This window comes from Mixophyes fleayi, chromosome 7, assembly GCF_038048845.1.
Source record: "Mixophyes fleayi isolate aMixFle1 chromosome 7, aMixFle1.hap1, whole genome shotgun sequence".
NCBI lineage: Eukaryota > Metazoa > Chordata > Amphibia > Anura > Limnodynastidae > Mixophyes > Mixophyes fleayi.
In genome coordinates, this window is record NC_134408.1 from 154,286,173 (window position 1) to 154,312,856 (window position 26,684).

Sequence of the window (26,684 nt, forward strand, 5' to 3'; positions counted from 1 at the left end):
TCTCAGCCACCTCCGTGGTAAAACTGCCTCCCGCTGTATGTCACCATTGTTTCTCTATCGATTAGCCGGCTATCTCTCACCTCATCGGTGGTAAACCTACCTCTGGCTGATATCCATAGCCCGTGCTATATCTCACCTATTGGATTGACACCCTATAGCCTCACCTGGCATAACCTCGCCTCTGACTAATCATCCTAAAGCACCTGTTACATGTCTCCTCCTGGCCGGAGAGCTGTTAGCTGCACCCATCATATATATCAGCTCTCCTGGGTATTCTCGCATATCTTCAAGTTGTCTAACTTGTATATCTAAGCTGTACTCCGTTGCTCTGCTGCACACTCTCGAGGGCCACGACCTGCGCAGCGATGCAGCAAAAACCCAAAGCCTCTTGCGGGGGTCCCTGGAGAAGACCAGTCGCTGTGTTAGACTCCGCGCCTCGAGAGTAGTGATAACAACTAGCAGAACGCTGGGTCAAGAGATCTAGTGACCGTGACAGATAAATTGCTGCAAAATTATATTTCTTATGGCTATGATAAATGGCGATAAGAAATGATAATTAACTCTGAAATTGGGTGATAAATAGACCCCTAGATGTTGTATTCAGGCTTTCTGGCCACTGTAACGTTGGCATGACATTGTTATTAAGCTGGTAATATGTTGGCGCTATATTAATATTATAAATAAACTTCTTCTAGTTCCCCCATCCAGCGGGTTGTATTAACCCTTTACATACTCAGTCATAAGGTACATCAGATACATTTGGTATTACATCATAACAGCGCTAGAGGTAGACCCCGCTAGAGGGAAGACCCGCCGGGTCTCTCTGAAGAAAGCGCCTCCCCCCCACCCCCTAGAAAAGCCTACTCAACAAGGATCGTGGAGGTACATAAGGGCAGCACGTTGGCTCAGTGGTTAGCACTTCTGCCTTATAGCACTGGGGTCATGAGTTCAATTCCCGACCATGGTCTTATCTGTGAGGAGTTTGTATGTTCTCCCCGTGTTTGTGGCGGTTTCCTCCCACACTCCAAAAACAGACTAGTAGGTTAATTGGCTGCTAACAAATTGACCCTAGTCTGTGTGTGTGTGTGTCTGTGTCTGTCTGTGTGTGTGTTAGGGGACTTTAGACTGTAAGCTCCAATGGGGCAGGGACCGATGTGAGTGAGTTCTCTGTACAGCGCTGCGGAATTAGTGGCGCTATATAAATAACTGATGATGATGATCTCAGGGTGATGAATACTACAAGAAGTTCAATGAAAAAAATAGTTTAGAATTTAAATAAAGCGTTTCTACCTCTGTCTGTATTACCGGTTATGGTTTTATTACTGTGTTTGTTCCCAAATGAAAAACGCTATGGAATATACTAGCGCTATATAAAAATAAATGAGAATGATGATTTTTGTAAACAGAAATGATTGTAAATGTTGGATTTACTAAGTAACTGAGTGATGACGATTTGTAGAATTCTACATCAGAATTTTTAAACTTAAATTGTACATAATGAATTGCACAAAAATGTGTTCTGAGACTTTCAGTTCAGTGCAGGTTCAAGGAGCAGTAAGGCAAATGCCTCTTACACACAGGCACAGAGTGACTGACAGGCTTTCCACATTCAATGTGTAAGAATTAGTTTGCAATTATTTGTGACCCTCAGGAGCTCTTCACATTTCCATAATTAAACATTTAAATAGTCTTTTTAGACTGCACTGGATAAGACTAGAAAGGCTCCTAGGAAAGTATATTATACGGGTTTATTGAAGACATATGTGCACATACTTCTACCATATTCCTACTTGCATTAGATCAGAGATTATCGTTCCTAGTAATAAGTGGGAAATAGCTGTTTCTAAGAGGGACACAAATGAATTTCCACCTGAATGGATATTGTTGCTCGTCTTTAAATGACTTCCTTGTATGAGTCAACTCTCATTAACCTTTCTTATTTACCAATATGACCTTGTTGGGAAAAGCAGTCAATCTATTTACTGCTTGTTCTGTAAAGAATATGTTCTCCTACTGTAGCTGTATTATATGTGTGTGAATGGGATGCCCTTGTGCTGTGTGAGGAATCCTGCAGCCTAAAGGTCTGGTAAGATATTTCTACTGCACTTACTGAAATATTATTTATTCCTTTTGTTGTTACAAATATGTTGTTGCATCATATTAAACCCTGTTCTTCCTCTGCAGACTCGTCACATCCATCTCCTGATCCATAGTTCTTACCCCAACAAACACAACAGCGCACAAACAGCGGTAAGATATGAATATATAGAGAAAATATCAAATGAAGGAATTACACTCCTAGGGGGGAATACAATCCCCCCCGAAGTACCATCACGTTAACGCTCTTACTGTTATTACGGTAATATTAACCCGGCTTTCTGCTCGCAGCTTAGTGAGCTGCAAATAAAAAGCCGGCGCTAGAACTACTGTAATAACGGTAATAGTTTTAGCGCGGTGGTACTTCGGGGGGATTGTATTCCCCCCTAGTATAACTGCACAGATCCCTTGTGAGGAGGGACGAGCCGTGAGCCCCACTCATCTCTGTCACTTTATTTCACTTCAAAAATCTCGTTCTGCAAACTGAAATCTAATTTATGCTCCATAAATGGAAACATAACGCTGCTCCTACTACACTCCAGCCCCCTCCGCCTGTCCTAAATACTGCTCCATAGTGTAAGATATAACGTTCCCTCTTTAGGACCCTGTCCCCCTTTTCCACTGTCCCTTTGTCTATCAGTACTATCCCTCTTTTCCTGCTGTCCCTCTTTTCATCAGTACCGTCCCGTTTTTCACTCTGTCCCTCTGTCCATCAAGTACTGTCCCTCTTTTCACACTGTCCCTCTGTCTATCAGTACTGTCCCTCTTTTCATCAGTACAGTCCCTCTGTACATCAGTACAGTCCCTCTGTACATCAGTACTGTCCCTCTTTTCATCAGTACAGTCCCTCTGTACATCAGTACTGTCCCTCTTTTTCCACTGTCCCTCTTTCCCTCTCCCTCTGAACACTAATACTAAAACACTTCATATTGTACTGGCTTCATCCCTGTGTTCCAGATATAAATGTACATTTACCCCAAGATGTTATATAGAGAACTACAGAGCAATAGAGGAAGGACGCAGTCAGGTGGGACCCCCGTCAGACCCAGAAGAGGGGATTCAGCTCCATAATACAGACAGAGGGAAATAGCAGCTGAACAAATCCAATGAAAGGTGACAAAATAACAAATCTATTTGTGGGTTAAATTGTCCTTTATTTAACGCATTTCATCGATGCTGTGAAGGAATTTGCGGGTTCTGTTCACCCCAGTGCAGGAGTGAACAGGTTAAACAGAAAAACCCTCAGAATTGAATTATGAAGACACAGAAAATGAGATTAGTCAACAAATGAAATGTCATCTCTATGTTTTGTGCACTGGATGTAAAGTAATAGACACATTGTGAATAAATGAGATCTATTCTGCGAAAGCTTTCCCCAGACAGGGAGCAATGAAAGGATGTCTCTCATTAAGAATAAATTAGTTCTTTCAAATCCTTCTGACAGAGCAAAACAGAGTGATCACTCATTGTGGCAGCACAGGGGAGGAATCCTAATAGTGTCCCCGATCTCCTGCAGCAATGTACACAATGCAGGTGACTCTGCCGCTCCCAGAACCCGCCATTCTGGGCCCGTTGCGTCTACTTATTGCGGGGAGACGTCAGCAGTAAGATAGAGTCTTTGTCTCGCTGTGTATGATGGGCAGGAAGCAATGAATACAAATACGCGTGTACCCGTGCATTTCATTATGGCCACAAGATAATAACATGTGACATGTGCACGCATGTATGTCCGTGTTCAAGTACAAGCGGATGTGAAGAAACATTTCTATCTGAATACGAGTATAAGTACACTCTGCATATACAGTACTCAGAGCACAGTACATATGTGTAATATAAAGTACCATCAGAACATGGAAAAACAGTAAATACTTAACACCTGTTAATACTATAATCAATAATAAAAATATATTTAAATAATAAAAAATTATATTTTTTTTTACATGAAATACATACAGTATATCAGGATGTTATTAATAAATACTGTACGTAAAATGCATTTATATAGTTGCTTTTAATTGCAAACACCTGTTGTAGCGTTCATACGTGCCCGACAGAGCTTGAATCGGACAAATGTGCGTTTATCCCCTCCCCTCCCCCGTTCCTAGGCAAGTGGAAGCGTCATTTGTGTTCAAACTACTTGATTTGCGAGCTCTCATGCTCACTGCTGTAAAGTTCGTTTCTGAGCATGCGCAGAGCAGCTTCACACAAAATACGGCACTGGGACTGGATCAGGGCTGAAATATTCAAACTAAAAAATAAGTTTTGAAGGACCATCCCTCGGAGTGCACAAACCCTTTTTCCAAACACAAAGACCCAACAAAACCTTTAATATTTATTTTAAAACATGTAATATTTCAGTGAATCTAGCGCTATAAGTGTGGAAAAGGGGTCATGTCTGACAGATAAAGGTGACAACGTATGAAAACCTTCCTCATTATGGTGATCAGTGTGATAAAACTATTACTTAATGGCTGTAAAACTCTTGGCGTGCAGCAGAGTGTTAATGAGCCGTTCTGGGTGTTACCGCGCTGTCGCGCTGGTCTCTGCAGTTGTGCGCACGTAAGAGACAGATTTCAGCTTTTGAAAATTGTTGCATTTTAAAGTTCCTTATTGTCAGAATCCTGAGAAGGAGACAACAGAACAGTTATTGGAAGCCGGTGAAACGTACTGGTGATATCACCTCCAGATACCGCTTTCATGTGGGGGAGGGAGAGAGAGAGAAGGAGAGAGAGAGGGGAGGGGAGAGAGAGAGAAAGTGAGGGAGAGAAAGAGAGAGGGGGAGGGGGAGAGAAAGAGAGGGGGGGGAGAGAAAGAGAGAGAGAGGGGAGGGAGAAAGGGAGAGAGAGAGAGAGAGAAAGTGAGGGAGAGAGAGAGAGAGAAGGAGAGATAGAGAGAGGGGAGAGAGAGAGAAAGAGAGGGGGGGGGAGAGAAAGAGAGAGAGAGGGGAGGGAAAGAAGGAGGGAGAAAGGGAGAGAGAGAGAGAGAGAAAGTGAGTGAGAGAAAGAGAGAGGGGGAGGGGGAGGGAGAGAGAAAGAGAAGGAGAGGGAGGGAGAGAGGGAGAAAGCGAGAGAAAGGGAGAGAAAGAGAGAATGAGAGGGGGGGGGGGGAGAGAGGGCCTTCTATTGGGGATATTGTGCCAAGCAGGTCTGTCCTCAGTGGGCCAATTGAACAACCGTGGCCCACTCTTTTATTAAATGCCACCCGGTCACCAGATCTGTTATTGCTGTGGTGTCCGGAGAGGGAGGGGGGAGGCAGCTCACAGGAGGTGTGAAACAGAAGTGGACCCTGTGACATCAAAAAAGAGTGGAAGGGGTTAAAAAGAGGAGGGTCAGGGCCTTATCTAAAATCAGGAGGTGGACTCTCCCTGTTTGCTTACTATTGTTCCAGCAACTCTTCAACACAGTCTGATTGGCACCATCACCGCAGGTGGGAGACCACTGATTTCATGCTCTACTTCCACCCCTGTTACCACTCAAACTCTTCACACCACCAATCACAAGAGGACAATAAGTGGGGCGTTGACCCAGGGAGGTGGCCAGGATCGGGTGCCTTGTGAGAAGGGACAAAAATGAGATGCCTGGGGGAGGGGAGGTGTTGTTGGAGAATCTTGAGACAGCAAGAACTTCGACTGATTGAGAGTAACGGTATTCTATAAGGGCCAGAAAGGAATGGTTGAAGCAGGAGCTTCTTGACACAGATCGGACAGTGTACCTCTAGGACTGATTCTGTCACCACTCCATCGGGAGACACTCGCAGATTCTGGGGAATTGGTGAGCCGGCATCGGTAGGGAGACTAATACCCAGGGTCCCACCAAGCTGGTGGAGAGTTGGCCGAGCGGCTGGGATCAGCAAGATACACAGACCCACCTTACGGATCAGAACCCTTGGCCCACTTGGATTGTCAGCTGTGGATTTTATTACCAGGAGTTTGGGCCTGCTAGGACTCTGTGCTGGGAGGTAACCTGCTGGGGACTTTGTTGGGGAGTTTTTACTTGCACTGGTGATTTTCTGACACTTGTTATATTAGGTGGGGATACAACTTTCTCCTTGGAGAGCACTGTTGTATTTCACTAAGTGTGTGCACTTTGTTTAATAACAGGGATTATTATCTCTGTCCTGGCTCCTGACCTGTGTGACCTGTAAACCAAACCCGGCGACATATATATATATATATATATATATATATACATACACTGGTATTGGAACCAGCTAGATACCCGGTATATATATATATATATATATATATATATATATATATATATATATACACACACATTAGTGGCATAGCATTGTTCATGTAGGGAGGCACAGTAGCTAGCGTTGCATATAGAGGGTGGCATGGTGGTTAGCACTCTAGCATTGTACATACAGGGTGGCACAGTGGGTCAGACAGACTCATCATTTTCAGTATATCGCGGTTCTCATTTATGTTCAAAAAAACATTTACACAGAGAATCAGGGTTGTCTCTTATATAAGAAGATAGAATTAAACCTTTTTCTCCCCCCCCGTCCTATAACGAATGTTCCCTAACTGGATCCCAGGACCTCTGACGTTTTTCCTGGACAGTCACAGTCATTGTCTGGAACTGGATTCACTGTAAATATTGCAATAAACTGAGCTGTATGTAACAATTATAAAGTACATTCTATACTTAGAGCACAGTGTCAGCTCATTATAAATACTGAAAATAACATTACAGAATAACAGAAATAAAGTTCAGAATCGCGGTTAAGGCTGAATGACACCGTGAAGCGTTCGGCGCTCGTACTTTTCATCTCGCAGTTTTTACTTTCTTTTGTCTTGGAAACAGCTCTTGAAATCCAGTCGCCATCTCCTCAGCATTTATCTGTGGTGTTACAGGCGCATTTAATTAAACTATGTCACTGTATGCTTAAAAGATTAAGTGAACTTCTAATAGAGGGAGAATAACTGCGCACTTCACTCGTGTAAGTTCACATTTTTCATTTTACAAAATGTCAATGCAGTGAAAGTCATAATGGGATTTTTATGGCTTATATTAAACAAGAGAAACATTTCTTTCGTTTGATTTCAGATCTCTGTAAATGTATTTTCCCGGCCTGTGTAATGTGTAGTTAGTGGCAAACGGTATCAATTAGACCCATTCACGGTTCCTCTATATACAACATGGCGGGAACCATGATAAGGAATGGATTTCATGGAGTTAATACTGTAAATGGGGATGAATGAATAAGTGTCATATTGGGACCTGATCTTCAGAGATGTCACTGCATAGTCCCACCAGATTCTGCCAGAAACAACTACATTTGTCATTGAATTTTAAGGCAAAAGACTTAGTGGTTACGGCAAAGAATGAAAGTACCACAACCTGGAAATGAAGGTACATGAAGCCCTAAGGGTAGAACACGTATTAATTACTGAGAAGGTAAAGTCATTGTTGGGAAACACATCTTGTGCAGAGTGTAAGATTGGGCCCCACTGACTACAGCGACATGTGAATCATTACAGAGGTGGTTGGCGACTGTATTCATATACAGATAATCACAAAGAGGGTTACACATGTTCACCCGATTAGACACATTCTGTCCACATTACATATTATTTTATAAAACAGCTTCTGGCGGGAGAGATATTATATTATTTGGGTCTTTATATTTATATTTTTAACAGTCCATTCAGCATTTATGGTGTAGAGGAGCGGAGAGAACAGGACCGAGATCCCCTCTACCTTCCCAAGAATGTGCTGAAAAATCAAATAAAACTGTTTATTTTTTGATTTTCATTAATTGTGCAACCTGCAAGAACCTGCTCCCATCACCCCAAATACTCCCGTGTTCTTGAAGAAACGGTGACTCAAAACTGGCCACACCCCAATGTGCAAACCAAGACATCCAAGTCACTACTGCCATGTCCAAGTCATCCAGCCCCACTCCATCCAGCCAGGCGTTCAATCTCTCCAGCCAGGTGACCAAGTCACTACTGCCACGTCCAAGTCATCCAGCCCCACTCCATCCAGCCAGGCGTTCAATCTCTCCAGCCAGGTGACCAAGTCACTACTGCCATGTCCAAGTCATCCAGCCCCATGCCATCCAGCCAGGCGTTCAATCTCTCCAGCCAGGTGACCAAGTCACTACTGCCATGTCCAAGTCATCCAGCCCCACTCCATCCAGCCAGGCGTTCAATCTCTCCAGCCAGGTGACCAAGTCACTACTGCCATGTCCAAGTCATCCAGCCCCATGCCATCCAGCCAGGCGTTCAATCTCTCCAGCCAGGTGACCAAGTCACTACTGCCACGTCCAAGTCATCCAGCCCCACTCCATCCAGCCAGGCGTTCAATCTCTCCAGCCAGGTGACCAAGTCACTACTGCCACGTCCAAGTCATCCAGCCCCATGCCATCCAGCCAGGCGTTCAATCTCTCCAGCCAGGTGACCAAGTCACTACTGCCACGTCCAAGTCATCCAGCCCCACTCCATCCAGCCAGGCGTTCAATCTCTCCAGCCAGGTGACCAAGTCACTACTGCCATGTCCAAGTCATCCAGCCCCACTCCATCCAGCCAGGCGTTCAATCTCTCCAGCCAGGTGACCAAGTCACTACTGCCATGTCCAAGTCATCCAGCCCCACTCCATCCAGCCAGGCGTTCAATCTCTCCAGCCAGGTGACCAAGTCACTACTGCCACGTCCAAGTCATCCAGCCCCACTCCATCCAGCCAGGCGTTCAATCTCTCCAGCCAGGTGACCAAGTCACTACTGCCACGTCCAAGTCATCCAACCCCACTCCATCCAGCCAGGTGGTTAGGACTGTTAGGGGGGTATCCATCTATATATATAAGGGAATATTCTCCACACGTAAGATATGACATAAATAAGTATTACAGAGTTGATCATGTGACCAATATGCGCAGCTTCATTTAACTGAATGTCATTAAAGAGTCTAAAGACTGGAATTGGGATGTTACGGATCAGCCACCTCGGCCAATGGAGAGGTAAGAAGAGATAAACGGCAGGGACGTCATCACAAGTGGTTTGGTGCTGTTGCAATAATGATGTTGTGTAATAATGATGTTGTGTAATACTGATGTCGTGTGATAATGATGTTGTATGATACGGATGTTGTGTGATACGGATGTTGTGTGATAATGATGTCGTGTGATAATGATGTTGTGTAATACTGATGTTGTGTAATAATGATGTTGTGTAATACTGATGTTGTGTAATAATGATGTTGTGTGATACTGATGTTGTGTGATACTGATGTTGTGTGATACTGATGTTGTGTGATAATGATGTTGTGTAATACTGATAATACTGATGTCGTGTAATACTGATGTTGTGTAATACTGATGTTGTGTAATAATGATGTTGTGTAATAATGATGTTGTGTTCAGACAAACTTGATTGTAAACAGCACCGTTTAAAATTTCCATTTGTGTTTAAAATATGGACTTTTATTGAAAAGAAAATATATCAAATATTTCTGTAACATTGCGGGAGAGTTCTCCTCCTTATACATAGAGTAATAGTGATCTACAGATAATTAACACACAATGGCACCACTATGGACAGATTGTGGTTTGTGGTCAGAAGGGTCTGATAATCTGGATAGTGCACTTATCTGACTGGATGGACTCAGAGCGGTCACTGACTACAGGGCCAGACTGTCACACATTGGATAAACCAGGGAATTCATTGTATTATAGGACAGGACCCCAGTAACAGAAAGTCTCTTATAATTCAATGAGGATGTAAATAGGATATAATTAGTGTTACTCCGCAGAACAGGTAACCTGCTTAGGGGACAGACCACAAAATTAGAAGACTGGAATGTGGTATATTTGCAGGACATGCAACCAGAATCAACAGGACGGATTTACAATCTAATCTCCAAATAACACTGATCTTAGTACAGCATCAAACAACCTATCACTGTGTGTTGATTGAGGAATGAACTTTTATCATTTTAATTTCTGTCAGAGGACTAGGACAGACAGTGACCAGTTATAAGAGGAAGGTGAGTGAATGACAAGCAAAACACAGGTAGTAATAGGGACTGTTCAGTTACATGTTCCATACAGTGTGTGTATGTTTGATGAACATAGAGAACTTACAGTTATTTATATCACATAATTGTGGGGGATAAGGCCTAAATTATAACTGCAGTGTAACTATGTTATATTAAATGAATCCATTGATAAATTGAGCTACTAAAATGTAAAATGTGAAGTCAGAGAGTCTGAGTGCGTGTATTCAGTGACTCTGCACATCCCAGTGTTAGAAGATAGCAGTGTCACCTGTATCAGCTTCAAAGGTCCCTGCGGTGAGCTATATCCTGGCCTAGGTTGGAGTTTTGACACCTGAATAGACTTTTAGGAACCGCTCAGCATGGTGTCTGGATCACAGAGTCCATATGCTGACTTATAGTATATAGACAAGAATAATTCAGTCCACTTAAAATCAATAAAAGTAGTGATCAACCACAAATTCCTCAGTAGCATGATGAAGGGCAGCTCTTATGTCAAATTAAGAATTCTGCCACACACAGAAGCTGAGAAAAAAAGTATAAGCTCAATTAATACCCTATAGCTAGGCCTGTTTGGTATCAATAGATGGGTAGATTGGATATATTAATAATAAAATTGGGTCTGTGTGATGCTCCACAGAAAAGTTATGTCACATAGTAGAATTGGGTACTAAATCAGGCAACATGCAAACGGTGATTGAAAAAAGTGTCACAGACCACAACCCCTTGGCATGGGGACAGGTGTGGAAGTGTCTTTTAAAAAATGAGAACAGTTATCTACAAGTTGTCAGTCTTTTGGGTAAATCAATCCACATTGATAAGCTGCCCATCTTCCTAGCCAATTTCTCATGGCACAGATTATAGAACGCATGTAAATTATACTCTGAATGTAACCCTTTTTATTTTAAACTGTTTTGCTTGTGTATGTTATGTCAATTGCTTATTATGCCCTATATTTGCCCTGTACCTTTGTATAGTAAATCTATAAATTTAGTAAGAGGCATCCTTGATACTCTAACGAATCCATTAGCCTGTTAAGAAGAATATAGCTCGACCAAGTTAACCCTTTGAATGCCGGCGTGTGATTTGTTGATACATTGACTAACAAGCTGTGTGTGCGTGCATTTACCTTTGTGTAACAGTCTGGAGGTGTGAAGAGTTAACCCTTTGATTGCTGGGATGGGCCTTGCTAACCAGTGGGTAACCAGATGCCTTGTGTGCCAGTGTGGGACAGTGTATTGGGGTCCTATTGCCCGTATTCAATAGGTGGTGGCAGAACCTGAAGTGTGTGGGGGTGTGAGAGTGCTGTGTGGGGTGATTCAGTAGGTCTATAACCTGTGTGATAGGTAGAGAGAGACTGTGGGCTGGAATCATGTGACCTCATACAGCAAACACCCAAAGTCACGGAAGCTGAAAGCATGACAGTATGTATGTATATATATATAAGTATAGAAACAACATTAATTTGCCTAATATTATGTAGATCCCCCTTGTGAAGCCAAAACAGTTCTGACCCGTCGAGGCATGGACTCCACAAGACTTCTGAAGGTGTCCTGTGGTATCTGCCACCAAGACGTTAGCAGCAGATCCTGTAATTTGCGAGGTGGGGCCTCCATGGCTCGGACTTGTTTTTCCAGCATATCCCACAGATGCTCGATCAGAGAATTTGGAGGCCAAGTCAACACCTTGAACTCTTTGTCATGTTTCTCAAATCATCCCTTAACAATTTTTGCAGTGTGGCCTGAATGTATGACCCAAAATATAGGAACTCATTGTTTAGAGTTAGGACCATCCTATAAGCAGACGCGCCTTGATGGGGCGGGTGGCTTACCATACATTTGCAAATGTGTGTAACTGAGAAGTCTGCATTTTTATGTACAAGTAGGATAAAGTACAAGTAGAAGCTCTTTTACTGGTTTGTAGCTGGGTTCCTGGGGGATTTTTCTATATTTTTTACCTTTCAATCCCAGCAATAACTTGTTTAGCAATTTGTCCTACAGTAGCTCTTCTGTGAAATTTGACCAGACGGGCGCCTTCACTCCCCACGCATCAATGCATCAATGAGCCTTGGGCGCCCATGACCCTGTCACTAGTTTACTGGTTGTTCTTCCTTGGACCACTTTTGGTAGGTACTAACCACTGCATACCGGGAACACCCCACAGGACCTGGTGTTTTTCCTGCTTCCAACACATCAACTTCAATAACTGACTGTTCACTCACTGCCTAATATATCCCACCCCTTGTCAGGTGCCGATGTAATGAGATAATCAAGGTTATTCACTTCACTTGTCAGTGTGTTAAATGTTGTGGCTGATCGGTATATATATATATATTTATATTTATAAAGAATAATGGCTTCTTCTCTTAAATATCACCTGGTTACATGCTGATATAACTGGAACAAGGATATAAATGTGTTGGGATTTTGCAGTACCAACAGACACCAACTATTACACTTCCATTTCCTATATTTAATGTAATCTAAATACGTGCAGCACCATGACTAAATGTCTATAATTGTCAGGACATGATTGCTTCTGGCTAATTGCAAGAGATCAATTAGTCTATAATTTATTATGTAGCCCCTGACACAGGAATCCTGACATTTGTTGTAATAAATGAAAATTTAAACAGATTGCTGTACTTGCAGCAGAATAATGACTCATTTATATTCCAGAATCTTCCCGGTACACAGGACATCTCTTAGCAAAATATTTCAGGGAAAGTGTTTGCTTTATTCATGGGCTGTTCATTATCAGGGCAACGCTGCGCCAGGGGTCAGGGTGTTTGGACCATTTATGTAAAAACAATACAGATGCACAGAGCATTTCATTTGGTGCTAATGCGCACATTGTACATTGTGATGTGGTAGTAACATTGTAGGACCACTGCTTTATCTAATTACAGCTTTTATATTCTTATCTTATCAGTGGAGCCTCATTCATATAGTAATGATGACACATTAAGACCAGCTTTATTTCAGTGTTAAATCTCTTAATTACATTGTTATTTGCCCCTGTCGGAGAATGGCTAAATATCAAAATATGTTGCAAAGTCAAAATTATTTTCCTGTTTTCAACCACTAAAACTGGGTAAGGACTGAGGAATCCAGCGGATACGTCGGATCACTCATTATATTTATAGATTCATAACTGTAACTGAGACCCCAGAATAAAGGGTAAAATAACAGGTGGGGAGGAGAACACACAACATATGGTTAACGTCTCGCTCTTATGTATCATTCATTTTGCTGTAACATTAAGACATATCATCCTCCACACTCAAAGTGAATATGGAGTAAATCGTACAGAGGTTGTATTACTTATATTCAGCAAACACCAGGAGATTGTCACTGGTAGAAAGATTTTGCAGATATCACTAAATAAATGGAGCAATCTGCTCTATGTGCAACAAACATCAATCACGTTGCATACAGATATAGTATGAGGAATTGATACATTAGATCCTTTATAATGAGCTTTTCATATTTTACTACATGTGAAAAAGTGGTAAACAAAAAAAGAAGGTGAATACAGCAGGAGAACAAAACAAACCGTTACAGAATTATATAAAAGAAGAGGAGAGCATGGGACAAAAACATGAAGAATAAAGCAAAACTAAAAGCCTCTGCGGGACTGACGGACAATGGACATCAGGAGAGGAGGAGCTGTAGTCATGGTGGAGGAGAACAGATAGTCATGGTGGAGGAGAACAGATAGTCATGGTGGAGGAGAACAGATAGTCATGGTGGAGGAGAACAGATAGTCATTGGTGGAGGAGAACAGATAGTCATTGGTGGAGGAGAACAGATAGTCATTGGTGGAGGAGAACAGATAGTCATTGGTGGAGGAGAAGTAGTAGTAGTGGAGGAGAACAGATAGTCATTGGTGGAGGAGAACAGATAGTCATTGGTGGAGGAGAAGTAGTAGTAGTGGAGGAGAACTAGTAGTAGTGGAGGAGAACTAGTAGTAGTGGAGGAGAACAGATAGTCATGGTGGAGGAGAACTAGTAGTAGTGGAGGAGAACAGATAGTCATGGTGGAGGAGAACAGATAGTCATGGTGGAGGAGAACAGATAGTCATGGTGGAGGAGAACAGATAGTCATGGTGGAGGAGAACAGATAGTCATGGTGGAGGAGAACAGATAGTCATGGTGGAGGAGAACAGATAGTCATTGGTGGAGGAGAACAGATAGTCATTGGTGGAGGAGAAGTAGTAGTAGTGGAGGAGAACAGATAGTCATGGTGGAGGAGAACTAGTAGTAGTGGAGGAGAACAGATAGTCATGGTGGAGGAGAACTAGTAGTAGTGGAGGAGAACAGATAGTCATGGTGGAGGAGAACTAGTAGTAGTGGAGGAGAACAGATAGTCATGGTGGAGGAGAACAGATAGTCATGGTGGAGGAGACGGATAGTCATGGTGGAGAACAGATAGTCATGGTGGAGGAGAACTAGTAGTAGTGGAGGAGAACAGATAGTCATGGTGGAGGAGACAGATAGTCATGGTGGAGAACAGATAGTCATGGTGGAGGAGAACTAGTAGTAGTGGAGGAGAACAGATAGTCATGGTGGAGGAGACAGATAGTCATGGTGGAGGAGAACAGATAGTCATGGTGGAGGAGAACTAGTAGTAGTGGAGGAGAACAGTTTACTGACATCATGCGCCAGAGACAATGGGAAGAGGGGTGATAGAGCACCCAGAGCCAAAGCAACATCAAACACAGACATTTTCCTCACAATGCTTTATATAGGGGAATAGTCACCTGTTTTACATCATACGCCAGGAGAACATATCGCAGGTCCGGAGATACAGAATATCGAGATGCTTTAAATGTTACCTAGAAAGCAGAAAATAAAAGATGTGTAAAGTATTATATTGCTTAGAAAAAGTTCACTGGCAAATGAAACGCGTCAGGGCGGCAGGAATTTATCTCTTTTTACTTTTACATAGTAAAGATCCCTGATATGCGGTATTTGTAGCAAAATACATGGACTTCATGATGGGAGTTCTAGCTACTGTGTGGGTGGCCACCCGAATGGACGCTTATACCTCAGCCTGCTGAACCAGGGGATTTATTTCTCAGATTGATTTTCCAAGGAACTGGGTAAGAACACTTAAAAACAATTGTCTCCTGAACTATAGAGCAGTAATTGCAGATACCGATTACTGGGATTCAGTTCCACTGTTTGAACCTGGACTTTTTACTGATGCCTTATACAAGCTGGATTATCTAATAGGCGAATATCTTTCTCAGTACTTGTGATGCTATATCTGTAGGAGGTTACTTATTCTATTATACATGTTTATACATCTTATGTGAATTTATTCATAAAGATTTTTTTTTCTCCTTTTATGGGATATTTCAGTTATTTATTATTGTGATTTTTTATTTCTATTTTTATTTTGTTGCTATTAAATTTGTGATTTTTTTATCAAGATTGTTTTGCCTGCAGCCCATCATTCTGCTGGTGTTCCCTTTTGCTATTTTAGTATCTGGATTTTACTTTTTTTTCCCTATAGGGCTTTTTCTTTTTATGTATTATATTGTTATATTCAGTGTGTAGTGATCACCTGATAGTTACATGACCACGATACAAGTATTCAGCCTATATATGGTCACAGAAAGTCATCTGCAATAAATATTATTTTAAAGTATTTTCCTGAGACAAACCTATTACAGATCCCTGTAGAATGTTTCAGAGTATCAGCTGTTGTTTATCCCATAGACATCATGTAACAAATGTCCACTTGCAAAATAGTATGAGCGAAATTCAGAAATTTCTCTTTCTAGAAAATTCTACATTCTTAAAATATTCCTATTTACATTATATTCAGAGGGACATAACCTATTTTGCAAATTATTCTAAGTTACACTGAAATACAAAAAAAATATATGGACAGGCCAACAAAGATTTCCACTGTTGGACTAGGCATAATATTATTTTTGGATCTTGACTCCCTGCACTTCTTTCACGCGGAGTTACGTACTAGATTTGCGCTCACAGCGTATTCTAACAATACCTTCAACACATCTATCAGTCTCTTAGCCCTCCGCTGTCAGTCTCTCTGTTGCAACAATTCATCGTCTAGTGGCTTAATCTCAACGCTGTATCAATTAATTCTGCTCCAACACCAACCACAAAACGATCTGCATGAACTGGCACAGGAGAGGGACGTCAGAGGGTTCTGGGACCCCACAGAGTGGACCAAAATGAAGTCCAATCTGGCCAAAACCTTTATTTCTGTGAGGATAAAAGACAATTCAGTTAAACTTTTCTATAGGTTGCACTGGGTCCTAGCCTGTCTCTGTGCCACCTATGTTGGTGCTCGTACGTCCACAAGGTGCCCTGCTGCATATTTGGTGGGCCTGTCCGAAAATAAAATGCACTGGGAGAAAGTTCATAAGTCTCTTAAATCTATCACAGACATCCTAATGCCGGATTCCCCACTGTACTCCCTCCTAGCTCGGCCCATCCTGTCCTATCCAAAAACTAATAAGTGTATTCTGAATGCAGCCGCTTCCAACTGGAAGCTAATCCTCCCTCGCTGACCTCCACAATTCCCAGTATTTGTTACCGTGTGGAGACTATCAGTGAGAGCTGACATAATACACCTCCAACCATCCAAGGCACATGGTCCCCTCGGACAGATCTCTATGAGGACAAACAACCCTTCATTGCCATTCAATCTATTCTGTTTTTGAGCTTCACTTTTATAAGCAGAGACTCTCTCGCCCCCCCTTAGCCCCAGCCTCAGCCTCTCTCACACACTTCTTGTAAGGAGGGGGGGGGGGTTTTGTACTGTTATTGATTTCGTCATCGATTGTGATGTTCCTTCTCCTGTTTCTACAGCTTCAAAAACTAATAAAAAAAGTATTTGTTCAAAAGGAAAATTAAAAAATGAATTGGTAGATGATAAGCATTAGCATAGACCCCATATAAAAATGTTAAAATAAACCCTTTTTAAGAACAAAATACAATTTGCTAATTTCAGATGCGGTAAGAAAATTTTAACAGTCTAGTCTCAGAAAATGGTGTTAAATATTATGGGGAACATTTTTAAAATGATCTATATCAGAAACACTTTTGTCATTTTGTTTGTAATAGTTTGTGAATTCCACTCACTGATTTGTATTTCTCAATATATAATACGTTGTACGTTACGTTATTCTGCCATTTATCAAGATCCATCACCTGTCACGGTGGAAATCTTGTTCCTTCAATGAACAGCTAAATATAATTGTCACTTGGACTTTTATTGGTTGCATGAGTTGAAATTGAGGAATGGCTCCGATATGTCACATTTTACTCTGCAAGTTCTACAAAGGTCGGTTAGTTAATAAAAGATCTGCACAGTATTCAACACATCGAAGAAAATAAATAACAACTTTCTGGTGTTATTATCTGAAATCAGATTGTTGTAGATATTACACAATGAGGTGTTATCTGGAAGGACCGTGGGGCAGAAGATCTCAGATCTACGCAGTGTCCTGATCCAAGATATACAGCAGATTATAGTGCGGGGAGCTGGAGCGATCACAGAACCTCCAGTCCTAAGATACCTGCAGCTCTGCATCATATAAATCATCATCACATGAACGATGGTCACCTGGATTCTCATCGGAGGGTTTTGGGATTAACAAAAAATAGTATTTTACTAAAATAATTTATCAATGGCCTTTTCCACAACACCTTATTATGAAGACTTCATACTGTGTATTAGGAGAAAGTTGGGGTTCCTTATTGATGCATGAGAAGAATGTGTCTCCATAAACCGTATGATCACAGTCATTCCTGCTTAAATCTACGTATGTTCTCGTATCTATTGTGTATCAGAACAAATCAACAATCCTCTATTAAATCAACTGAAACATTCAATTTACTTTTATATTGTGAAAATGTATTTGACTACAATTCTCTTTTAATACTTTCAGTTTAATCTGATCACAAAATAGTAAATTAGCTGCAATTCTTGGCCAGAGTTAAGATTCATTTGCTTTTGGATCAGGGGAACGTCTAGCGATACAAAGCTGGGACAGGGAGAGAAACTACAACTATGAGACAACTTGTGGTGTTTTCAGACCTGTCCTAGCCACACCCCCAATGATGTCATACCCCATCTCCAACATTCCATGATGTCATACCCCATCTCCAACATTCCATGATGTCATACCCCATCTCCAACATGTTATACCCCATCTCCAACATGTCATGATGTCATACCCCATCTCCAGCATGTCATGATGTCATACCCCATCTCCAACATTCCATGATGTCATACCCCATCTCCAACATGTTATACCCTATCTCCAACATTTCATGATGTCATACCCCATCTCCAACATGTCATGATGTCATACCCCATTTCCAACATTCCGTGATGTCATACCCCATCTCCAACATTCCATGATGTCATACCCCATCTCCAACATTCCATTATGTCATACCCCATCTCCAACATGTTATACCCTATCTCCAACATTTCATGATGTCATACCCCATCTCCAACATGTCATGATGTCATACCCCATTTCCAACATTCCGTGATGTCATACCCCATTTCCAACATTCCGTGATGTCATACCCCATCTCCAACATGTCATACCCCATCTCCAACATTCCATAATGTCATACCCGATCTCCAACATTTCATGATGTCATACCCCATCTCCAACATTTCATGATGTCATACCCCATCTCCAGCATGTCATGATGTCATACCCCATCTCCAACATGTCATGATGTCATACCCCATCTCCAACATGTCATGATGTCATACCCCATCTCCAACATTCCATGAGGTCATACCCCATCTCCAACATTCCATGATGTCATACCCCATCTCCAACATTTCATGATGTCATACCCCATCTCCAACATTCCATGATGTCATACCCCATCTCCAACATTCCATGATGTCATACCCCATCTCCAACATTCCATGATGTCATACCCCATCTCCAACATTTCGTGATGTCATACCCCATCTCCAACATTCCATGATGTCATACCCATCTCCAACATTCCATGATGTCATACCCATCTCCAACATTTTATGATGTCATACCCCATCTCCAACATTCCATGATGTCATACCCCATCTCCAAGATTCCATGATGTCATACCCCATCTCCAACATTTTATGATGTCATACCCCATCTCCAACATTCCATGATGTCATACCCCATCTCCAACATTTTATGATGTCATACCACATCTCCAACATTCCATGATGTCATACCTCATCTCCAACATTTTATGATGTCATACCCCATCTCCAACATTTCTGTACTAGAAACTGGTGTGAGATTTCACAGCACTAACCAATTTCAAAGATAATAATAGTTCAGTTTTCTTAAGTTTCGTCTTCTACACCTGGCATTATGTTACCCTGTTCTTGTGATACTACTTGCGTTCTGCTACCCTGATCTTTTCTATGTTATTGGTGCCAATAAATTGTACTTGAATGACATCACTTGTACTTGAGTTTGTGGTTTATCTTTAAAACTAAGGAATTAAAGTATTTCCGGAGCTGTGTGAATCTGTCACTTTTCCATGTGTGGTGGTCACTTTACTTCTGGATTCTAACATACTGATAATTGTGGCAAACTGCAACATTTTGGGAAGAATATTCCAATATTATGAGACTGTTTTCTCTTCTGAAGAATCATTTCCTGGACCGCGTCGCTTCCCAGAATTCTTGATGGTAAATACGAAATGAACCATTACTTACTGGCAATATATACAAATTCCAAATACATTTATACCACAAAGTCCAGACCTGTAGCTATGTATTACATCCAAGGCTCCAGCATGTTGGAGTGGATGGCAAATTCTAGAGAATACATTATTCCTAGAGATCAGTATTATATGGTGTTATATCATCACACAAAACATCGACATCACGGGTAAGTACGCAGAAGAAAACTTACAAAAGTTGCATTTTCCAGAAGCGTCGTTGTCTCGTTGGTCTCTATACTTAGTTTGAAGACATAACCGTCCCTGTTTTTATACACAAGTTCATGTTCTAGAAAAGAACAAGAAAAAACAGAGAATCAACAATGGAAGACTTTAAAATACCAGATATAATTACAGATGAAGCCACAAAAGATGAGTAATTTATTATATCCTTTAACTCATTTTCTTCAGCTGTGTTTACTAGGTAAAGTATTTTGTGAGATACCATTATCAGCCATCGTTGTAAGATCTCGTCCAGTGGTGGCTTCATAGTAATTACAGATATAATTCTGTACTTTCTGCAATCCACAAATAATCCCCCAATACACACAGACCTGTCTGTAATGTGATCACTCTGTTCCCAAAAGGAATTTATCTGATTCCTGCCATGAAGTCGAGAACCTGAATATAATTGGTAATCGGTAATAGACCCAAAGGCCCCCAATATTGGTGTGGAAATGGCTTGAAAGTCACAGCCTAATAAAGTGTCCTGTGATCCAAAATATTACCAGATCGTTAACCTAATCCCAGCTAAATGAAACAGATTCCTTTTGTGAACTTCTACGCATTGGGTGACATAAAATATTTCCTATCAGAACCTAATTACAATAATTACAATACATATTGATTCACCTGAATAGAAGTCATCATTCTCCTTCATGTAACACAGAAAATACAGATTTAATTGCTTAGTGATAAAATCTATTATTGACCATTTCATGGAGATTTTGTTTTAAGCAGAGAGAATCCATGAAAAATGCCTCAAGCTATGGAGGACTTTCCTCTTTCTCCTCCATTATACCCTTCATACAAACGTCTCTCCTTTCCAGTCTGTCGTCTTACTTAGACACTATAGTGGCGAGCAGTGAGTGTAGGGAGCAGTGAGCATAGTGAACAGTGAGCATAGTGAGCAGTGAGTGTAGGGAGCAGTGAGCGGTGAGTGTAGGGAGCAGTGAGCATAGTGAGCGTAGTGAGCAGTGAGTGTAGGGAGCAGTGAGCGGTGAGTGTAGTGAGCAGTGAGCATAGTGAGTATAGTGAGCAGTGAGTGTAGGGAGCAGTGAGCGGTGAGTGTAGTGAACAGTGAGCATAGTGAGCGTAGTGAGCAGTGAGTGTAGGGAGCAGTGAGCGGTGAGTGTAGTGAGCAGTGAGCAGTGAGCGTAGTGAGAAGTGAGTGTAGGGAGCAGTGAGTGTAGTGAACAGTGAGCGTAGTGAGCAGTGAGCGTAGTGAGCAGTGAGTGTAGGGAGCAGTGAGCGGTGAGTGTAGTGAGTAGTGAGCATAGTGAGCGTAGTGAGCAGTGAGTGTAGGAAGCAGTGAGCATAGTGAGTGTAGTGAGCGGTGAGTGTAGTGAGCATAGTGAGCAGTGAGCAGTGAGCGTAGTGAGCAGTGATTGTAGGGAGCAGTGAGCATAGTGAGCAATGAGCAGTGAGCGTAGTGAGTAGTAAGCGTAGTTAGTAGTGAGCATAGTGAGCGTAGGGAGCAGTGAGTGTAGGGAGAAGTGAGCGTAGTGAGCATAGTGAGCAGTGAGTGTAGGAAGCAGTGAGCGGAGTGAGCAGTGAATGTAGGGAGCAGTGAGCGTAGTGAGCAGAGAGTAGTGAGCAGTGAGCGTAGTGAGCATAGTGAGCAGTGAGTTAGGAAGCAGTGAGCGGAGTGAGCATAGTGAGCATAGTGAACAGTGAGCATAGTGAGCGTAGTGAGCAGTGAGTGTAGGGAGCAGTGAGCATAGTGAGCAGTGAGCGTAGTGAGCAGTGAGTGTAGGGAGCAGTGAGCATAGTGAGCGTAGTGAGCAGTGAGTGTAGGGAGCAGTGAGCGGAGTGAGCAGTGAGCATAGTGAGCAGTGAGCAGTGAGCGTAGTGAGCAGTGAGTGTAGGGAGCAGTGAGCATAGTGAGCAGTGAGTGTAGGAAGCAGTGAGCATAGTGAGCGTAGTGAGCAGTGATTGTAGAGAGCAGTGAGCATAGTGAGCAATGATCAGTGAGCGTAGTTAGTAGTGAGCGTAGTTAGTAGTGAGCAGTGAGTGTAGGAAGCAGTGAGCATAGTGAGCAGTGAGTGTAGAGAGCAGTGAGCATAGTGAGCAATAAACAGCAGTGAGCATAGTTAGTAGTGAGCGTAGTGAGTAGTAAGCGTAGTTAGTAGTGAGCAGTGAGCAGTGAGCAGTTGCACAAATCTCCCTGTGAAGGTGGAAAAACTCTTTAATAAATAAATGTATAATGATATTTCTGTTGCAGGACTTTACTTAGATCCTACAAAGTTGTTACTCAGGGGTATAGTGCTTCACCATTGGGGCAATTGCATGATGTCATTAGGGGTGTGGCTGATTTTCATAGTCTGTAAAACTCTTTGAGCAGTAAAGGAAGAAAGACACCATCCTATTCATCATCTGATAGAGGTATTTATATTCCTGGCACAGTAGCTCAGTACAATTATTTTTTATAATATTTTTGAGGATAGACACACTCAATATTTATTGTGATATGTTCCCAAACTCATCTCTGTTTCACTAACAGAACACACCCTGATCCTGTCTTCTCCATCATTTACATGGTGAATGGGATACTAAGAGCAAATAAATAATAGTACTATGAAGATAGAGTTGCCTTATAGGTAGACCACAAATGGGAGAGATGTTTTACTATCAGTTTCTGGACCGTTGTAAGAGACCTCATTAAATTCTACTGTCAGCGACGTGTGGCTGCGTTGAGGGCTCTGGTAGGTTAGAGAGTCTAGAGCAGTAGCTGAGAGTCCAGAGAGACGTTTCCGCACGACCATTTAGAAAGGACTAGACAGGTATATAAAACCTGGTGTGGAAGTTTCTGGGTCCTTCTACGTGAGCGTTGATGAGAGAAGCTGCTCTAATAATCCTGGAACATTCAGGGACTGATAGAGGTTAGTAAGTGGCAGCGTTCATTGAGCAACTGGAGATCTCTTCCAGCCTGAACCAACATAGTATGTAGACATCAGTCTCTACCCCATTGTAGCTTACAGTCTAAATGACTCCTCACAGATAGGGATTTAGTTGTAATAAGTTCCATGACCCCAGCGAGGTGGTGACCATGCTGCTGATTCATCCATATTACGCCCCGTTATACAGGAGATTGTGAGCGGAAGCCGCGTACATCACCCAAAGTTACCCTGTCACCCTGAGGAGTCTCCTGGGACCTGGGAGGCGCTCGCCATATATACAAGAGATACTAATAACATAATGTAGATAATGGTGTAATTGTGGGAAGGTGTGTATCGTTGCCTGTTAGTAACATTACTGGAGGACACCGCAGAAACTCTTTCCATAATTAAGATGGCTGTTCACTAAGAATAAAAGCTTGCGGTGAGATATACAGCTATGTACAAAGATGACATAAGTATAACGTTCACAATAATTGCTGAGTGAGGCTGAAGAAGGGAAGATATATTTTACATAGTAACTGTAGGGCTGGGTACACACTGCAGTGTTTTCAGCTAATGATCGGCCAATCACTCAATAAAGGACTGTCCCACCCGATATCATATCAGTGGGTCACTTAGACGATGGACGTTCCAAAGTACTGACCATCGTTTGATTTGATTGTTCAGCACAACTATAAATCTTGTTCAGCTATAGATCCTTCTGATCCTGCAGTATGTATGTGCTCACTGTCTCCATAGAGTTTACAGAGTTATGATCCTTTCAGCCGATGGTTATGACAGATTATTGTAGATAACATATTGGTCTGTAGGGCGTACCGAGCCTTTTATGTACTTACATATAATACTAACTTGTAGTCACACATATAGTTATATCACAGTACATATGGCATCATTAAACATTGTTTTATCATAGATTTTAGCCTAATAAAGATGAGACAAGATGGAGACCACCCACCGCACTTGGCCGCTAGTTTACCAGCTTGGGCGATGTCTGTACGTGTAATAAGAACAGATGATAATTTAGTATTATGGAATCTCTGGGCACACAGGAAATACTGTATCCTCTATTTATGTGTCTGTAGGGTCCATTCATCGCACATAAAGAGCCTGCTCACAGCTCCGTGAGACTAGAAGGGGGTGGGGGGGCTTACTACCACCTCTTTCATTTAATTACATTCTGTTCTGCGGACGGCTTCAATTATCATTGAAGGGGGGGGGGGGGGGTATCCGGATTGATTGTGTTACATGTGTCCCATACTGCTCAGAGAAATGTGCAACATGAAGGCGCAGGATGCGTCCTAATGACAGTATCGGATGAGAGACGAAGACTCTGCTCTGGGCTGGTGCTAAAACCTTCTGCAGAGTGGAAATGGTTGTGTCCCCTTCTGCACAGGAAACAACACCTCTGAAAAAGTGCCCTCTATACCCCTTTATATTATTTCCGTAATCTTACTCTAAAGGCAATTTTTTGTACTGCTCTGCAAAACTAATAATAATAAGGGATGAGCGAAAATGTGTCGAGAAAGTGAGTTGAGGTTTTGCTGCAGGGCGGCCGTTTTCCACGGTACCATTTCCTAATTCCACCTTGACTTCGTCTAGACGCACATATTTGCTGATTTTGTAGTTTTTGAATAGATTTGTGTGGTGTAGTCTATAGATAGAGTTGTGTGGTGTAGTCTATAGAGTTGTGTGGTGTAGTCTATAAATAGAGTTGAGTGGTGTAGTCTATAGATAGAGTTGTGCGGTGTAGTCTATGAATAGAGTTGTGCGGTGTAGTCTATGAATAGAGTTGTGCGGTGTAGTCTATAGATAGAGTTGTGTGGTGTAGTCTATAGAGTTGTGTGGTGTAGTCTATAAATAGAGTTGTGTGGTGTAGTCTATAGATAGAGTTGTGTGGTGTAGTCTATAGATAGAGTTGTGTGGTGTAGTCTATAGATAGAGTTGTGTGGTGTAGTCTATAGAGTTGTGTGGTGTAGTCTATAGATAGAGTTGTGTGGTGTAGTCTATAAATAGAGTTGTGTGGTGTAGTCTATAAATAGAATTGTGTGGTGTAGTCTATAGAGTTGTGTGGTGTAGTCTATAGAGTTGTGTGGTGTAGTCTATAGATAGAGTTGTGTGGTGTAGTCTATAAATAGAGTTGTGTAGTGTAGTCTATAGATAGAGTTGTGTGGTGTAGTCTATAGAGTTGTGTGGTGTAGTCTATAGATAGAGTTGTGTGGTGTAGTCTATAGATAGAGTTGTGTGGTGTAGTCTATATATAGAGTTGTGTGGTGTAGTCTATAGATAGAGTTGTGTGGTGTAGTCTATAGATAGAGTTGTGTGGTGTAGTCTATAGAGTTGTGTGGTGTAGTCTATAGATAGAGTTGTGTGGTGTAGTCTATAGATAGAGTTGTGTGGTGTAGTCTATAAATAGAGTTGTGTAGTGTAGTCTATAGATAGAGTTGTGTGGTGTAGTCTATAGAGTTGTGTGGTGTAGTCTATAGATAGAGTTGTGTGGTGTAGTCTATAAATAGAGTTGTGTAGTGTAGTCTATAGATAGAGTTGTGTGGTGTAGTCTATAGAGTTGTGTGGTGTAGTCTATAGATAGAGTTGTGTGGTGTAGTCTATAGATAGAGTTGTGTGGTGTAGTCTATAGATAGAGTTGTGTGGTGTAGTCTATAGATAGAGTTGTGTGGTGTAGTCTATGAATAGAGTTGTGCGGTGTAGTCTATAGATAGAGTTGTGTGGTGTAGTCTATAGAGTTGTGTGGTGTAGTCTATAGATAGAGTTGTGTGGTGTAGTCTATAGATAGAGTTGTGTGGTGTAGTCTATAGATAGAGTTGTGTGGTGTAGTCTATAGATAGAGTTGTGTGGTGTAGTCTATGAATAGAGTTGTGTAGTGTAGTCTATAGATAGAGTTGTGTGGTGTAGTCTATAAATAGAGTTGTGTAGTGTAGTCTATGAATAGAGTTGTGTGGTGTAGTCTATAGATAGAGTTGTGTGGTGTAGTCTATAGATAGAGTTGTGTGGTGTAGTCTATAAATAGAGTTGTGTGGTGTAGTCTATAAATAGAATTGTGTGGTGTAGTCTATAGAGTTGTGTGGTGTAGTCTATAAACAGAGTTGTGTAGTGTAGTCTATAGATAGAGTTGTGTGGTGTAGTCTATAGATAGAGTTGTGTGGTGTAGTCTATAGATAGAGTTGTGTGGTGTAGTCTATAAATAGAATTGTGTGGTGTAGTCTATAGAGTTGTGTGGTGTAGTCTATAAACAGAGTTGTGTGGTGTAGTCTATAGATAGAGTTGTGTGGTGTAGTCTATAGATAGAGTTGTGTGGTGTAGTCTATAGATAGAGTTGTGTGGTGTAGTCTATAGATAGAGTTGTGTGGTGTAGTCTATAGATAGAGTTGTGTGGTGTAGTCTATGAATAGAGTTGTGTGGTGTAGTCTATAGATAGAGTTGTGTGGTGTAGTCTATAGATAGAGTTGTGTGGTGTAGTCTATAGATAGAGTTGTGTGGTGTAGTCTATAGATAGAGTTGTGTGGTGTAGTCTATGAATAGAGTTGTGTAGTGTAGTCTATAGATAGAGTTGTGTGGTGTAGTCTATAAATAGAGTTGTGTAGTGTAGTCTATGAATAGAGTTGTGTGGTGTAGTCTATAGATAGAGTTGTGTGGTGTAGTCTATAGATAGAGTTGTGTGGTGTAGTCTATAAATAGAGTTGTGTGGTGTAGTCTATAAATAGAATTGTGTGGTGTA

The 26,684-nt window shown here is 41.7% G+C and overlaps 1 protein-coding gene across 1 annotated transcript in view; it reads right to left on the reverse strand.

Moving 5' to 3' along the window:
- Positions 1–26,684, reverse strand: part of DPP10 (dipeptidyl peptidase like 10) — a 227,408-nt gene that overhangs the window by 83,396 nt on the left and 117,328 nt on the right. The window contains exons 4-5 of the mRNA XM_075181255.1: positions 20,027–20,121; positions 14,858–14,932 (exon numbers count right to left, since the gene is read on the reverse strand). Of these exons, the coding sequence (XP_075037356.1) occupies positions 14,858–14,932; positions 20,027–20,121 (170 nt within the window). The remainder of the gene's footprint in view (positions 1–14,857; positions 14,933–20,026; positions 20,122–26,684) is intronic.